The 17,560-nt window shown below is 46.8% G+C and overlaps 1 protein-coding gene across 3 annotated transcripts in view; it reads right to left on the bottom strand.

Moving 5' to 3' along the window:
• GOLM1 (golgi membrane protein 1) overlaps window positions 1-17,560 on the bottom strand; it is a 63,548-nt gene that overhangs the window by 20,411 nt on the left and 25,577 nt on the right. For all 3 annotated transcript variants that reach the window (XM_004440805.3, XM_087444321.1, XM_087444320.1), the window contains exons 4-5: window positions 7,352-7,406; window positions 3,589-3,691 (exon numbers count right to left, since the gene is read on the bottom strand). In XM_004440805.3, coding sequence (XP_004440862.1) covers window positions 3,589-3,691; window positions 7,352-7,406 — 158 coding nt within the window. The remainder of the gene's footprint in view (window positions 1-3,588; window positions 3,692-7,351; window positions 7,407-17,560) is intronic.

The raw sequence follows: 17,560 nt of genomic DNA, 5'->3' as shown, positions 1-17,560 counted from the left end.
GAACCCAGAGCCGCACTGAGGCGTCCCGACTGCGCAGGGTCTTCCACACGGCCCTTTCCTTTCAGCCCCAGGCCTTTCAGAGCCAGAGTCACTGACTCGACCTCCAACTCCTGTGCCAGACCCTCCGTTCAAGCCCCTTACTGGGTCTCAACGCACCACACACACAGGGGCATCAGGTACTGTGGAAATAACCAAAGACGGACTTCCTGACCATGGACAGCTCACAGATCAAGTGAAGATTTGGTGAAAAATTCACGTAAATAGAATTCTCACAAACAAGCAAGACACAAGTGCTAGAGCAGTGCCAAGTAGCTTCAACACAGTGAACAAAAAGAGACGTCTGTATGGTGAAAGAAGCACGTGTCCAATTCACTGTTACTGAACAGTGTCACAGGAGCTCAGGACGAGCAAACAAGCAGGGCACAGCCATTCCTGGACCGTTACACCTACAGAAGGGAAACCCTGTTTCCATCCGCTCTCAGCCCTGCCCAAATCAAGGACCAAGAGCCTCTCGCTCAGCCTTGCGGAGGGAGGTCCGCTGTCCGCGCTCTAGCTCAACCGCAGTAGGAGGGGCAACCTCAGAACGAAGCTCCAGTTCTGAGACAGGACAGCAGATGCCGACAGTGTCACTTCCCGAGCCCCAGGCAGGCTGCTTCTCACGTGCACGGGGTAAGCGTGCCGGCATTAACAGAGCTAAAACGTAGACACACACAGCACTGCGCCACCAGTGATTACTCTGATGGCCGGAGTATTGTGAACAGAATGTGCTCCATCCAGCAGTCGAGCAAGGTGGGTGACCTGGCCATCTGGGATGCTGATCATCAGAGTATTACTAATTACACTCCAGGAACAGCACTCACACGCTCTATTTCCTCACGGCACGGAGCCGAGAGGCAAGGAGTTCATCTGATCCAGCGACTCTAAGCGCTTTGGGCAGAGACTGCAAGGTTGTGTTTGGATCACATCCAGTGATCACTTAGTGATGTCTGCCACAGGTCTAGCAGTAAGAAGAGGGGACAAGTGCTGACTCGAGACTGAAGAAAGAACACTAACTTGTGCAGGAAATCTGGCCCTTCTGTCAGCTTTCATTCTCAGCCTTGCCCTCTATAAAAGGATTAGACCAGAGAGGGTGTTTTAACAGAGGGTGTGCAGGTATGCTTCAGGGGTCCCACACACTAAATGCACAACTCTGTGTATATACCCATTTATAATTTGCTAACAAGGTGTCCATACCTTTTATCAGATTCTCAAAAAGGGTCTATAATCCAAAGAAAGTTAAGAAAAATTAACTCTTTCCAGCTTTCAACATTCCATGAACATCATCCCCAGGAAGCATCATTCTGTATCTGGTACAAGGCACAGCTAGAGAAATAGACGCGGCCAGCTAGAATGACTTTTAGTTTAGCTATCAACCTCCTAAGGGAAGACTGTGTCCCGCACGCATGGCCAACACAGGTTAGAGCATTCTGCTCACTGCCCGTCTGAACGCTCCTATATGGGGAGCAGAGCTGCCCTCCCTGTCACTGGGCCCTGGCTGATGTCCAGCTGGGTCACCATCTTCTGGGTCAGCATTTATCAAGCGAGATCATTAATGGCTTATTGCATTTCAACCAATGGAAGGGAAATATGTGCGCCAAGGCGTCCTTCAAGGATGGATAACAAAACTGGGGCACTTCATTTTTGTCTGAATGCTTTTCACTGATGACCGGCCTGGCTCAGGGTTTCTCAACTGGGCACTCTTGGTGTCTTGGGCCAGATAAAGCTTTGTTGTGAGAGCGGCCCCGTGCACTGCAGGATGCTGAGCAGCATCCTGTGCTCCACACACCAGATGTCAGCAGCACCCCCCTCCAAGTTGTGACCACCAAAAATGTCTCTGGCCACTGCCAAAGGTCTTCTGCGGGGAACGTGCCACCCACTGAGACCCACTGGCCTGGCTGAATAAGGTTCCATACGCATGTTCTCTAATTATGTTTCCTTTGCTTTGACTGTTTGTGCACGTCCCTTAGAGGTTTATGTATTTGGTTTTCAAGTGATCAGGAAGATCTTACGGTAAGCGGACAATCTTTTAGAAGGGACATCAGAATCCCTACAAGGGCGATGGGTGTGAGGAAACATTCTCCTGCATTGTGGTGATCGCAGATGGCTAAAATCCTTTCAGAAGGCAATTTGGCAACTTACCAAGTGACACACTAAACCTACAGTCTTTTTTAGAAGGAAATAATCCAAAATAATAATTTTTAAAAGTTATATGCATTGATGTCAGGCAAGTTATAATAACCAAAACTTAGAAGTAACCTAACTATTCAACAAACAGGGAAATGGTAAATTAAATTGGATACCTACACATTATGGAATATTAACCAGCCATTTTTCAAGATAAAACAATTTGGAGCAATATGGATTTTTATATATACATAATACAAATGGAAAAACGATTTAAAAATTTTAATGGCAACTGCAATTATGTAAAAGATTCATATGAACTTGGACACAGACTAGAGAGCAGTCAGTCAAAGGGAAAAAGGGCCGGGGTCACGGGTGGCTGGTTGTCTCTGAACCCCAAACTTTCTGTGCTTGAGTTATATTGTTTTTATGACAAAAAAGGGGAAAAAATACACAGACTACAACTTCATTCTCTACCTCCTAAGTTGGTTTTTATTCTCTTACTAATGGGTTGAGCTAACTTTTTTAAAGTCTATTGTTTTGTTTTGATCATAAAAAAGTGATTTCCAAGAAGTGAAAGTGTAGAACTTTTGCATGTGACTGAAGTTATCAGCTTAAACAAGACAGTCACAACTATAAGCAGGAGACCTAATGTGCAGCGTGGTGACTGTTCTTAGTAATGACATATTATACACTCGGAACCTGCTGAGAGTGGATCCAAAGAGCTCTCACCACACACAGAAAAAGGTGAACATGCGAGATTATGGATGGTTAATTCACTTGACGGGGGCGTCATCTCACAATGTATAGGTGTCTCAAGTCATTATGTTTTACACTTAAATATACACAACGATTATTTGTCAATCATACCTCAGTAAAGCTGAAAAAATAAAAGTACTCCATTCTCACTGCAGAAATTTGGAAAGACCCTTACAAGTCTCAAGGAAAAAAGGCCCACAATGCCAACACCCAGTGATAAATTATATCAATATTATGCCCAAACGCCTTTCAGTCTATGAGTAGGACACAAAAGTCTGAGCACTTTGCAACACATTTTCACAGGCTTTCAATTATTGACTTCACCAGTACACCTGTACTTCACAGAGTTTTAAATTTTGTTAAGTTTTCAAGCACGGTGAGTAAATCATTTCCCGCTAAGGAGGCCTGTCCTCTTATTTATTTTGTATTTTGAGCCCACCAGCTAATACTTCTCCACAGCTTTCTGAAGCACCGCTGACATTTAAAAAATAAAATGCTTTTTTCTAAAGGACATGACTCCTTCAAGGGAGCACAGCTTTCCCAGAGAGCCCCGTGTGCTCCGTAACAGGACGATGAGGGGAGAGGATGCTGGACCCCGTCTACCGCCCTCGGTTTACGACACATTAGCCCCCAGGTGGTGTGCACCTGGTGCTGAGACACACTTACAGGTCGTAGGAGAACTTCCTCTCCAGGTTGGTCTGGTTCTTCTGAAACTGGAGGACATCCTGCTGCAGCGTGCCGTAATTCTTCTGCAGGGCCTTTAACTGGTCTAAGCCAAGAGGGGGACACGAGATGGCACAGGTCACTGGCATGGCCGCCATGACCACAGCAGACCCATCCAAACCCACCCATGAGCACACAAAGGGCGGTGGGACACGGGGTGGGGAGGGAGAGAAAGGGGAGAACATGGCCTCCCTGGAAATCACAACACCCAGCCTCGGGTGGGGCCCCGGAAGGAAGAGCAGAGGCCCTGCAGGAGCCTGCGCCCAAACGGCTCTCTCAAATCTCCTTTTTGACCTCCACCCTTAGAATGCAGTAGGAGGTTCTAGTCACCCGTTTCCTTCTTAGACATCATCAACCCTGAGCTGTCCCACAAGGTCACACACGCCACCATGTCCCCCACCGCCAGCAGACTTATCCTTTCGGTCTGTGAAACACTCATTTCAACATCTGGTCAGATAAGCAGCCACTCCTGCCGAACCCCTGTCCTCGGCTGCCAGGCTACCTGCCGGTATCCTCCCCCTGTCATTTATCACACCCAAGCTCTTCCCCGAGGCCCCGTGCTCACTGAGCCACCTGACCCCTATACGGGAACAGTGGCTTCCTTTGAGGACACTCATCAGCCCCATCCCCGCCGTCCTGATGACTCGGCTCATAAAAGCTCCGAGGAAAAAGCAGCAGCCGACAAAGGGCCAAGCTGGGGCTGGAAGGAAAGGCGGCCACAGGGCGCCACCAGAGTGGGCCCAGAACACAGCTCTGGAGAGACAGCAGAGCTCCCCTACGCTCGTCCTCACAACTTAGACCTGCAAGGCTCTCTGGGAGGGAAATAAAATTAAATAAAAGTGAAGGACCCAATGAATTGCTGATACACACAGCAACATGGATCCACCTCAAAAGCATTTACACGACATGCTCGAAAAGACAAAACTGTAGGGACAGAGAACCACTCAGTGCCCAAGGCCAAGGCGGGGGCCGGGGACTGACTAGGCTATCTGGAGTGACGGACATGAGCTGTGTCCTGCCGGGGGGGTCTAAGGGACTGGGTGTTTGTCAGAACATACAGAACTGTCCACCACAGAGGGTCAACTTCAGTGGGTATAAATTATACCCCAATAAACCTAACTTAAAGAAAAAAGATTCCATAATCAAAGCAAGTATGGGGCAGTGGAATACTACTTGGCAATAAAAAGGAATGAACTGTTGACATCTAAAACACAGATGAATCTCAAAATAATTATGCTCAGTGAACAAATCCAGATGAAAAAAGGTACACACTGTCTGATTCCATGTACATAAAACAGGAAAAAAGGCAAACTATTCTATAAGGACAGAAAGCAGATCAGAAGGTGCCTGGGGAGGAATAGCAAGGGGCACAAAGAAGCTTCTGGGAGTGATGGATATATATTCACCATATTGATTTTGGTGGTGGTTTCCTGAAGTGTATGCCAACGTCAAAACTTGTCAAATTGTGCACTTTAAATATTGAATTACCCTTCAATATGAATTACGAATTCGTAAGTGAATTCAAGTGAATTAGGCCTGATTAAAGCTGCTTAAAAATACTAAGTACTGGAAAGGCTGCAGGCCACACCCCCTTCCTGAGGACTCACCAGACACATCAGCAGGTCACAAGCTCCGAGAATGCCCAGCAGTGAAATGACCATTTAACTCTGTGTAATCCTGCATTTCCCGTTAATATTCTTAGAACCTGATTTAGACCTAGAATTCTAGACCAGCAATGCCCGACAGAACTACAATGCAAGCTATACAGGTAATTTAAAATTTTCTAGCACTACATTTTTAAGAAGTAAAACCAGGTGGAATTAATTTTAATAATATTTTTTAACCCAGATAGAAAATATTACCATGCCAAAATATAATGAATGTAAAAATTATGAACGAGATATCTTATATTCTTTTCTTCATACTAAGTCTTTAAAATATGGTGTGTACAATTGTAGCACATCTCAATTCAGACGTTAAATTTACACTGGGAATTCTTGATCTGAATTTAGATTTCATAAAGTTTACAGTTAAAAGGTAGACTGACATACTCCAAAGATACTTAAGTTTCCCAATAACTGAGTCAAGCATCAGTTTTAAATTTAAATTACTGAAAATTAAACAAAAATTAAAAGTCCAGTTCTTCTGTCCCACTAGCCACATTTCAAGTGTTCCTTGGCCACACGGGGCTCCTGGCTCCCACCCTGGGCTGTACGGCTCTAGACCGACCTTCTCGTCTCAGAGGCAGGAACTGAGGCCAGGGACCAAGGGGATCTCCTAACCAGTGACGAAGGTGAGCCTGGAGTCAGGTCAGGAATCACAGGACCCAGTGCTCCCATCACCAGGTCCTAAGACCACACAGGACCCTGCTGACCCCTCCACTCACAGCGGGAAGGGGAGCAGACCACACAGAGGGGATCACCCCATCACTGCCTCCACCGCTGCTTCAGAAGGGCCCAAAGAAAAACAAACCCTGACTGTCAAACTGCACTAGAGTAGCAAAGAAAGGTAATTAAACTGGGTGGATAATTTCATAAAGAAAATCTGAATTTAGGTGACCCAGTTAAAACAGATCACATATATATAAAAGAACTCACACAACTCAACAACAAAAAAACAAAGAACCCAATAAAAAATGGGCAGAAGATATGAACAGACATTTTTCCAAAGATATGCAGATGGCCAATAGGCACATGAAAAGATGTTCAACATCACTAATCATCAGGGAAATGCAAATCAAAACTACAAGGAGATATCACCCTATACCTGTCAGAATGGCTATAATCACCAAGGCAAAAAATAACTAATGTTGGAGAGGATACGGAGAAAAGGGAGCCCTCAAACACTGCTGGTGGGAATGCAAATTGGTGCAGCCACTATGGAAAACAGTATGAAGATTCCTCAAAAAATTAAAAATAGAACTACCATATGACCCAGCTATCCCACTACTGAGTATTTATCCAAAGAACTTGAAATCAACAATTCAGAAAGACTTAAGCACCCCTGTGTTCACTGCAGCATTACTTACAATAGTGGAAGTGCAAGCAACCCAAGTGCCCATTGACTGATAAATGGATGAAGAAGATGTGGTATATATATGCAGTGGAACACTACTCAGCCATAAAAAAGACAAAATCGTCCCATTTGCAACGACATGGATGCATCTTGAGAGTATTATGTTAAGTGAGATAGGCCAGACAGAGAAAGACAAACACCATGTGATTTCACTCATATGTGGAGGATAAACAAACACCTGGACAAAGAGAGCAGCTCAGTGGTCACCAGAGGGGAAGGGGGTTTCGGGTGGGCATGAGGGGTAAAGGGGCACATGTATGGTGACTGACAAACAATAATATGCAATTGGAATTTCACAATGCTATAAACTATTATGATCTCAATTTTTAAAAAAACAGATCACATATATCATTTACATATATAAAACAGATCACATACATATATATTTCTTAACATATCAAAAAATGAGAGTCTGAATTCTTCTGTACATAACAGCTTGCAATGTATTCAGTAATATTTGTAAGAGGAAAAGCTCTTTAAGGAAATGCAGCTGGGCAAACACAATAAACTCAAGATTACTCACTACTACCCATCATTAGACCAGAATAAGAAACCCTAGAGAAGACCAGGAGCAAAGAGGGGTTTTCCTAAAAGGCCCAACGTCGGTTGTGAAGGAGGGAAGTAGACTCACCTTGCAGGGTTCTGATCAGCCTCTCGCCCGTGGTGATATTATTCACTAAAACCGCCTGCAAGAAGAGAAACACAAATGAAACACCCGCAACCTAACAACTCAGAGCCTTGATGAGATGCACGTTAGAGAAAAGGAAGCAGCCCCACTTCGGGATCTGGGATCGCAGCTCTCCGGCTAGACTCTCCGAGGTCCACCCGCAGCCTGAAACGGAACACGCACGCTCAGAGATGTGCCTTCCAAACCCCAGCCTGTGACCCGAGGAGGAGGTAACTGGGTCTTGGGGCTCCAGGATGGATTTCAGCTCCAGGACGCGCTCCGCCTCCATGAAAGACCCAGGCCAGGCCGGGAGGCATCGGCAACTCTGGACTTTCTCCGGGGAGCCCAGGTACAGTCAGACCTTCGATCAGAGGTCTGGCTGAGTTCCAGGCTGGCTAACGGAAACAGGAGACAGGGGCTCAGTGCCCACTCCACCAGCAAGCCTCTGACTCATTCTCACTTCCGGTCGCTCTCCCGTCCACAGTCTGTGACAACCTCGGGGGAAGGAGGTTTCACACACAGTGACTTACACGAAGCAAGGAAAGCCGACAATAGAGGAGGGAAGAAGCAACACAGGGCTCAAGAGAACCAAGGAAAAAGTAAGAAAAGTGAGTGTGGAGGTAAGCGTGACAAGCAGCCCGCACAAACTGAGTCACCAGGTGCCCTTCTGAGCACTCACCTCTGTTTACTCGTTTACTTCACACCAGGGGTATGAGGGGGCATCATTATCCCATTTTAGGGGACAGGAAACTGAGGCACAGACTGCTTAAGAGGCTCAAGGTCACGTGGCTTTCTTAAGAGCAAACAGACAAAGCCCAACCCCGAGCTGGGCAGGCCTGCTCCAGACAGTGAGCCCTTTATCACTGCTTCCAAGCGGGATCTAAGCCCCAAGCAGGACACCAATGTAGCGAGCTGCAGCCAGTGCTAAAAGCAAACAAAAACCTGAAAAAGAGAGGCTGCAAGCACCAAACATCAGAGCGTGTCACCCAGGCACTGTTTTGTGAACAGCACACAGTGAGACATGGAAGGGGCCATAATGTGCACGCTTCTCATCGTGTCATATTCAACGAAGTTTGCAAAACACTGCACACTGCACTTGCTGCCCATAACTTGGAGGCACATTTCTGTGCCACTCCTGGTTAATGGTGGACGATGACAACCACATCGTCTCCCCCTTCTGCATCCCTGGTTTCCTCCTGGACCTCTCTGTCCAGCCCTCGCTCTTCCTTTGGCCTGGATAGAGCTTTCTGGGTAAGTGTTTTTGAATACAGGAGTACGCTCCCAGAAATGAAATCTGGCCAAACGAATCTGGTGCTTCTTTTGGGAGATCTGAGTACATGGAACATCTCCTGGCACACCAGGAGAGAAGTCACAGTAATAATATCTGAATAATGAATCTCTCAGGGACAGACGATCAAGAGGAGTGTTTATAAATACTCCCCGTGGGCGGGGGAGAGAAGAGAACCAGAAGTGATAGGAGGCTCAACTGAGGGGAATCAGACAGATGTAGCTCACAGCTCCTGCTACTCTCAGAAAAGGCCTGCACAGGTTCAATTAAAAAGACAAGATTACCCTAAGACCCAGCAGTCCCACTTCTGTGTATACACCCAAAGAACTCAAAGCAAGATCTTGAAGAGATATCTGCACCTCCATGTTCAGAGCAGCACTATTCACAATAGCCAAGAGATGGAGGCAACCCAGTGTCCCTCAATGGATAAACAGACAAAGAAAATTGTTATATATACACAATGGAATATTATGCAGCCTTTAAAAAGGGCTGTTACATGCTACAACATGGATGAACTTTGAGGACATTATGCCAAGCAAAGTAAACCAGACATGGAAGGACAAATACTGTATGATTCCCCTCACATGAAGTGTCTAAAGCAGTCAAAATCATAGAAACAGAAAGTAGAAAGGTGGTTGCCAAGAGCTGGGGGAAAGGGCATTAATGTTTAATAGGTATAGATTTCAGTGTTGCAAGATGAAAAAATTCTAGACATTTTCTGCACAACGATGTGAATATATTGAACAGTACTGAGCTGTACATTGAAACTTCCGCCTGGCACAGGCACCAAAACCACCTTTCCTCTGAATATCAGTGCTGAAACAAAACAGAGAAGGAAAGCAACACTGAAATGATTATGCGCTGATCATCTTGAAAGCTGCTCTCTCCTGGTAAATCACTTCTATAAAAATTATGACAACATGACCTGTCCCTTCTCCACTCATTCCCCTCAGCACCCCCCCCAAAAAAATCCCTGTTGGAGTTTGCAACAATCTCAGGGTTTAAGAAGGTTTAGGAATTGCTGCAATCTGAAATATCTGAAGATATCTCTGTCTCTCACATGACTTTATTCTTCTGAAGAAAATATATTTTAGTTGTCTTCCCCCACCTACTTACTTACGCATGGAAAAATACAGTCTTCACTTAAGAAAAGGAGAAAAGGATCGTAAAATGCCATCGAGATCTTCTTTTTTTTTTCCATCGAGATCTTTTATATGCAGTTTTATATTTATCGAAAATCTTGTTGAACAGTTTTCAGGAAAACTATGAAAATGTTTCTAACTTCTTTTTGGGTTCAATATAAAGAAAAAAAACACCTGCATTAAACAAAATTATTTTTAAAGGAGTTCTATATTCTACTCTAAACAGCCCAGCTGTTTTCATTGTTTTCATGTCTTGGGGAGCTGCACTTCCCAGTGTCTGTGAACTGTCCCCTGGGAACACTCAGCAGGAGGCCAGGAGACAGGAGGTGCCACCAGAATTTACCTGGGAACTAAGCTCAGAAGACTCAGGGTGAATCACCCACGGACAGATTTATTGTAACCATTCTATTCTGGAAACAAGTATATTTGATCAAACTATATCTGCATTAGATTGCTAGAAAAATAAGCTCAACATTTCAAAATAAATTTTCAGAGCAGTAAATCTACAATAAATTATCACGTTCTGAAAGCTCAATAAGATACAAATGACTCAATTTTAAAAATACTAACTTTTGAAAAGCTCACTGGAAGTGTGATGCTGATCCTATTAGAAAGAAGAGAAGGCGGCCTTTACTGCTATATATATTCGTTTGGCTCATTAAAATAATCAGCCTGTTTTGAAGGTGGGGGTCCACCTTTAAGCTTCGCTAAAGAGGACCCTCCAACTACCTAACCAAGTCACCCACCAGACATCAGGCGCCTGGATCACTTCTTTGTAAAGACATTCCTGTTAGTGCCTCAGCGAGACGACCCTTAAAATGAAAATCTTAACCTCAGTGACCTGCGAACGACGGTAAGAATGAAGGGAAGAGGGCCGGCCCCGTGGCTTAGCGGTTAAGTGCTCGCACTCCGCTGCTGGCCGCCCGGGTTTGGATCCCGGGCGCGCACCGACGCACCGCTTCTCCCGCCATGCTGAGGCCGCATCCCACATACAGCAACTAGAAGAATGTGCAGCTATGACATACAACTATCTACTGGGGCTTTAGGGGAAAAATATATTAAAAAAAAAAAGAATGAAGGGAAGAATAAGAAATATTCATTAGTCTTCTTTTTACCCTTCACCAATTTCAAAATCTCCCAGAGCAGTGCTGTCCAACAGAAATATAATGTCAGTCATAAATGGAAATTAAAAAATTTCTAGTTGTCACACTAAATTAAGTAAAAAGAAACAGATTGGGCAAAGGATTTGAATAGACATTTCCCCAAAGAAGATACACAAATGGCCCATAAGTACATGAAAGATGCTCAACATCATTAGTCATGAGAGAAATGCAAATCAAAATGTGAAGATACCACTTCTCACACACTAGGATAGCTACAAGTAAAAAAAACCAAAAAAGGAAAGTAAGTATTGACAAGCTTGTGCACGGGAGAGAAACGGGAACCCTCACACACAGCTGAGGAGAAGGTAAATTGGTGCAGTCACTGTGGCAAACAGCTGGCAGTTCCTCAAACAACTAGTTATCATACAACCAGGTATGTAATTCCAGGTATATACCCAAGAGAAACAAAAACACATGTCCACACAGAAACCTGCCCACAAATGTTCACAGCAATAATTATTCATAATGGCCAAAAAATGGAAACAACTCAATACCCATCAGGTGATGAAGGGCTAAACAGAAAGTGGTGTATCCATATAATGGACTATTATTCAGCCATAAAAAGGAATGGAGTACTGATACAAGCTACAACATGGAAGAATCCTGAAAACACTACACTAAGTGAAAGAAGCCAGACACAAAAGGCCACAAAATGTGTGATTCCATTGACATGATATGCACAGAACCGGCATATCTACAGAGAGAGAAAGTAAATCAGTGGTTGCCAGGGGCTGGGGGGAGGTGGAAATGGGGAGAGACTGCTTAACAGGTACACACTTTTTTGGGGGGTGATTAAAATGTTCGGGAATTAGATAGTAGTGATGGTTGTACAACATCGTAAATACACCCAAAACCAATGAATGATACACTTTAAAATGGTTAAAACGGTGAGTTTTGTGTTATGTGAATTTTATCTCAATTAACAAAAAGAAACATGTGAAATTAAATATTAATGTTTTATTTAATCTAATATATCCCAATTATCATTTCAAGATGTAATCAACATAAAACAGCATTAATGAGATATTTCACTTTGTTTTTTCACACTAAGCCTTTGAAATCTAGCATATTTTATTTACACTTACAGCACGTGTCAACTGGGACGTTTTCAGTGCTCAATAGCCACTTGCCAGCAGGAAAGGCACAGTCCCTGGGGAATAAGACGGGAGGGCAGAGAGAGAGTCTGGTAGCAGAGAAGTGCCAACTAGTTACCATTTATTTACAGCATCCCGCTGAGATTACACACTCACACTAGCACCCATTCACAGCCAAAACAAAACAAGTACTGCCACCCACACACCTCACGCCTACAGCCCCTGTGGGCCAAATATCGGCTCACTGAACATGTTGTCAGAGAAACCACGACACAAAGAGGTGCAGCCGTGAGTCCAGCCCACAAAACCCTACGGCCAACATAAGTCACTTTTGTGATTAAAAATATGCACAAACGTGAACACTGGATGAATCTTTGCTATTAAGGGATTCTGGAGTTTTCAGTCTGATATTGGTATCGCAGTTACGACAAAGAGAAGGTCCCGCCTTTTAGAGACGCATACTGAAATATTTATGATTGAAACAGTATGAGTTATAATCACTGAAGCCTGATGTTGGCCACATGGAGGGCCATTAGATCATTCTGTCTACTTTCACGTTTAAAATTTTCTACAATTAGTCTACACAGAGACACATACATAATCATGTCACGTTACTAATTAAAACTGAAAAGCAAAGTTAAGAACCAATTCTTTTTTTAATCTTAACTTTTAGTGAAAAGAAAGGTGAGTTAGAAGATGCTGAGGTAAACTTTTGTTTTCTGAAAGAAATTTTGGGTAAGTTCAAGATCTTTCAGAGGTACAGGTCCTTCCAGTGTCTTATTTCTTACTTGTAATTTCCCTCCTAAAATTAAGCAGTTTTCTTATCACAGTATATAGAGTTCCACCAACAATTCATCAGCTATGATAAAGACTTTTGAGGCTTATTAATGGGATAAAAGGGAGAAGCAAGAAAAAGAGAAATGAGTTGAGAGACAGAGAGCAGATGGGAGGGGAGAGAAGATGGGAGGGGATTTTCTTGAAGAAAATGAAGACTTGAAAGGGGGGAAGGAGACAGAAGATTCTGTGGATTCTGGTTTGGGGTCTGCTACTAATGTGCTCCTTGACCTGTGACACATCACTTAACTTCTCCCGGCCTCAGTTTCCCCAGCTGGAACCTAAGAGGCTGGCCTGCAGTGTTTTAATAGGGGCACATGATGGGCATTTCAGGTGGCACGATTCTTTATTTTCCACACTGTCCCCCACACGACAGCATCTTTAGCAGCCCTGCTCCCTTCACCCCCTCTAAATGCCAGCAGCACCTTGGTCCCTGCACTGTGTGTCACCAAGACAAAAGAAAAGCCCCACTCCCTACATTTCCAAATGGCCCCAGAGTAGACGCTGGAGGTTTAACCAGTCAAAACCTTCTTTCAAATGAAAAGGTCTAGCGGACGTCAAGGAGTGACAGTGGGGCCGGGGCAGAGGTCCAGGCCCCGGCTCAGCTGCCCGGCCCCCAGCCTCTCCACCACGTGCCCCTGGCGTGGAAAACCACTGGTCTGGACAACCACAAGCATCCCTCCAGTCCCCAAACGCCTGCCATTCTAAGTCCCGAGGGGCTGAACGGCAGCCTGCAGGAACACTGCCAGCAGGGGGAAGCCCTGGGTGACCTTGCTGACATAAGGAGACACATTTACCCACAACTCACAGAGTGGAGGGGAGGCAGGCCACTGGAAAGCACAGCGGAGGAGGCATGTGAGGAATTCCAGCACTCAGCAAGCCGGCACAGCCTGTACATTATGTGTACAGCGAGAGCCAGGGCCTGGAGGTGCAAAGACGAACGGTCCACACCGCCGCCCTATGGCTCACCAGAGAGGGACGAGTGTGCACGGGGCAGACGACCCCGAGAATCCGCACAGCTCTGGTGGCAGCAGAGGGCGGCTAAGTCACCACTCACAGAGGAGGTGCTCAGAGAGACACACGGGGCCAAGGTGTTAGGTTTGAGACCTACTCTTGGGAGCGACAGAAACCTAGGACACTGGAAAGTATACGAACTTGCAACCTGGGTTATTCAAGGTCCAGCAAATGGCAGGGACACAGGAATGTGTGTGTGTGTGTGTGTGTGTGAGGGGGAGGGAGAATCTGTGTAAGAATGTGAAAGAATGTGAGTGTGTTGAAGACAGTACACTAAGTGAAATAACCCAGACACAAAAGGACAAATACTGTATGATTCCACTCACATGCTATCCCTCGAGTCCTCACACTCATAGAGGCAGGAAGTAGAAGTGTGGTGGCCAGGGACGCGGGGAGGGAGGAACGCAGAGTTATTGTTTAATGGGTACCAAGTTTCAGTCGGGGAAGATGAAAAGTTTCTGGAGATGGATGGTGGTGATGGCTGCACAATAATGTGCAGGTACTTAATGCCACTGAACTAGACACCTAAAAATGGTTAAGACATTCATGTTTATGTTATATATATTCTACCACAACAAAAAAAATAACAAAAAAACCCCCCACAAAGAATGTGTGTGGGTGAGCCAGTGAATTAGCGTTAGAGTCTGGATACGAGGGAGCGAGTGTAAGCTGGTGTGAGAACATGGCTATGAGGGTGTGAACAGGAGGAGACGAGTGGGTGTGAGTGCTCAGGAGACAGAGGCAGGCAGAATCCCAGTGTGCAGCAGGGTCCTGGTCAGAGGGGCCAAGGTGCCTAACGGGCAGGTGCTGGCCGACCGGCAGGAGGGTGAGTGGGTCTGGGCTGTGACTGCAGGAGAACGGGCTCAAGTCATGAAGTTTTACTGGAAGGTTGTGGGGGGATTAAGCATAACTCTACGCAAAGCTTAAAAAAAAAAAAGAAAGAAACACCATCTATCCAGGAGAACACCCAGGACACACAGGCGCCGGTGCTCTACACACCCAAAATAGCTCCTGCCGGAAGGTCCCGTGCTGTCATGCGGAAGGAAACAACACCCTCCCACCCGCTGGCTGGGAAAGCACACCCGAAACTCGCTGGGAGGGCCAGGAGCGACCCTGGGCTTACCCGGGCAGGTCACTGGGTGCCCGCTGCTCTGCAGGGCAAGGTCCACGAGGGACGGCTTCCATCCTGGAGACAAGCACCAGGCCTACTGGGAGAGAGCCCTGACCCAACACTGGGTCACACCCACCCCAGCCTCCCCAAGAAGGGGCACGTTGCTTAAGAGACGAAGGATGGAGGGAGAAGGGGAAGAGGGGGGTGTGGGGCAGGAAACGAAGGAAGATGGGAGGAGGGGGAAGGAGAGTAAGAAGGAAGGAGGGGAGGGGAGGGGAGGGAAGAGGGAGGAAGGGGGAAGGAGGGAGGGAGGGGGAAGGAGGGAGGGAGGGAGGAGGAGGAGGGGAGGAGGGAGGAGGAGGAGGGAAGGAGGGAGGAGGAGGAAGGAGGGAGGGAAGGAGGGAGGAGGAGGGAGGAGCGGGGGCAAAGTGAGGAGACCGCCTGACACTGAGAACCTGCCACAAGTGCCACCCAGGCCACACCCGCCACACGCCTCTAACCCACACAACCTGGGTCAGAGAGAGGTCCCAGGAGGACCCAAACAGGACAGGGATTGGGAACTCCAGAACGTTCTCCGGTGCTTCTCCAGCAGTTGACTCTAAGGCAGAATGAGGGCCCTCCTCCTCGGTCCGCAAACCCTGGTTCTCTCTGTCATGAGCTGCCTGCTGCCAGGGAGCTCTCGTCCCTTCGCCCTGGAGCAGCTCACATCCCTCTGTACCCTTCTCAATGCCATGCCCACCCCTCAGCTCTTCCTGGTGTCCACGCCCGGACACTTCCCAGGAAAGACGAAAGCTCAGTTGGAAGAGCACACCCCACAGGGGCTTGGCGGGAGGCAGGGAGCTTCAAAATCTTCGCCCTGTTTTTAGAGGAAGAAAAACACTCATGGCAGTACATGCAGCCCCGGTGATCTGGAACATTCCCTGGTTGTTCTTTAACCAGCCAGGAAATGCCCCCACGACAGAGTGCGGCTGGTGCTTGGGACCGAAGATTCCAACCTCACCTGACCCCACCACAGGCACCGCAGGACGAGCCCTGGGCTGGGCCTAACAACGTATCCACCCTCACCCACGGGAAAGGCCACAGCTCTGCAAATGCTGACTTTCTGCAAACAGGTGTACACAGACACCTGGGGACTAAAGAGGAAATGAAAACCGAACCAAGTGTACAGGTTACAGGGCTGCTGCCAGCGCTCCTAACAGATCCCCAGTGTTCTTAAACACGAATAATCAGAGCCCCACTTGTCAATGCCACGGAGAAAACAAATGAAAGGAGAGCAAGGTCCAACATCCTTTGCATATTTCACATCAAACATATTTCACAGCAGGTGCACGGAGGGTCAGGGAGTTCTGAGTGATCAGAGCACAAGACAAAGGCGGCCACGGGAGCACACTCCGGGGGCGTCACACTTTCTACAGCAGGAAACAAGCGCTCTTCTTTAAACAAGAAGCCAAGTCCAAGAGCTGCTTAAAGCAAGAAGCCCATGTGGGGTTTGTTTCTGTCCCACAGGAAATACCTGCACGTCTGCTCCACCGCCCATCATCACGGCAACTTCACGCTGCGCGAGAACGCCTTCTGCGTGGAAGCAATCCAAGCTGTGCTGTACAAGCACAGCGGTCTGAAAGGAGCTTTCCTGAGTTTTCTCCTGAGGTCCAGCGCATCCCCCGACAGACCCCAGGCCCTTCCCTTGCGAGTGGGAGGTGAGGGGGGACAGGAAGGATGGAGACCCACCACCGCATCACCCACCAGTATGGGGACACTGCAGAAAAGGGCATTTGCTGAACATCATATATTTTGCCGTTTCTCCTAACAAGCACTTTTTTTTTTTAACCTGGGAGGTAAATTACTCGAGTTTAATTACAAAGCTGTCTTTCAAGGCTACAGCCAATCAGCAAATTACAGAATTTACAATCTGAAACACTTTTTTTCAGGGAAACAGATTTTCAATGGATTTATTTCACCTGCTTTCACCTTCTGCCTCTGTGTAGACCTCTCCACATCCCATCTATCACCCAGTCTGTCGGTTCCTCTTCCTGGCTCTCTCTCCAATCTGCTGACTCTGCAGAATTCATTCCACTCCTACCCCCACTCGGCGCAACATCATTTTTGCTTCAAATATTTCAAGAGCCGTGTGAGAGGTCTGCCTCCTCTCTGCCCTGCTCCCGGACCCAAACATACTCCCCAGGGGCCAGGGCCTGCCTTTTAAACTGCCAGATCTGATCTGATGGCCTTGATCCACAGCTTAAACCCTGTCCTCAAACTCAGGTCCAAACTTGGTGGCTTAAAAGGCCTTTTGCAAAAGGGCCTCTGCGTTCCTCTCTCTGCCAGACACCACTCACTGCCTCTCACACCCAGCAACCAGGTGCCATTCATTCGCCGGGCGTTTCCAGGAGAGATATCCTGAGGGTGGCTCTCCTGCACAGTGACTCACACAGCACTTAAGATACCCCTAGCCCCACCTGCCTGGTGGAGGATAAGGTAGACTCCTCTTACCATGTCTTCCCGAAGGGCAAAGATGCAAATGCTAAAG

The sequence above is a fragment of the Ceratotherium simum genome, chromosome 20 (assembly GCF_057802395.1).
Source record: "Ceratotherium simum simum isolate JZ-2026a chromosome 20, ASM5780239v1, whole genome shotgun sequence".
Taxonomy (NCBI): domain Eukaryota; kingdom Metazoa; phylum Chordata; class Mammalia; order Perissodactyla; family Rhinocerotidae; genus Ceratotherium; species Ceratotherium simum.
Note: the sequence above shows the minus strand (reverse complement) of the source record. Positions and strands in the feature narration are given on the sequence as shown.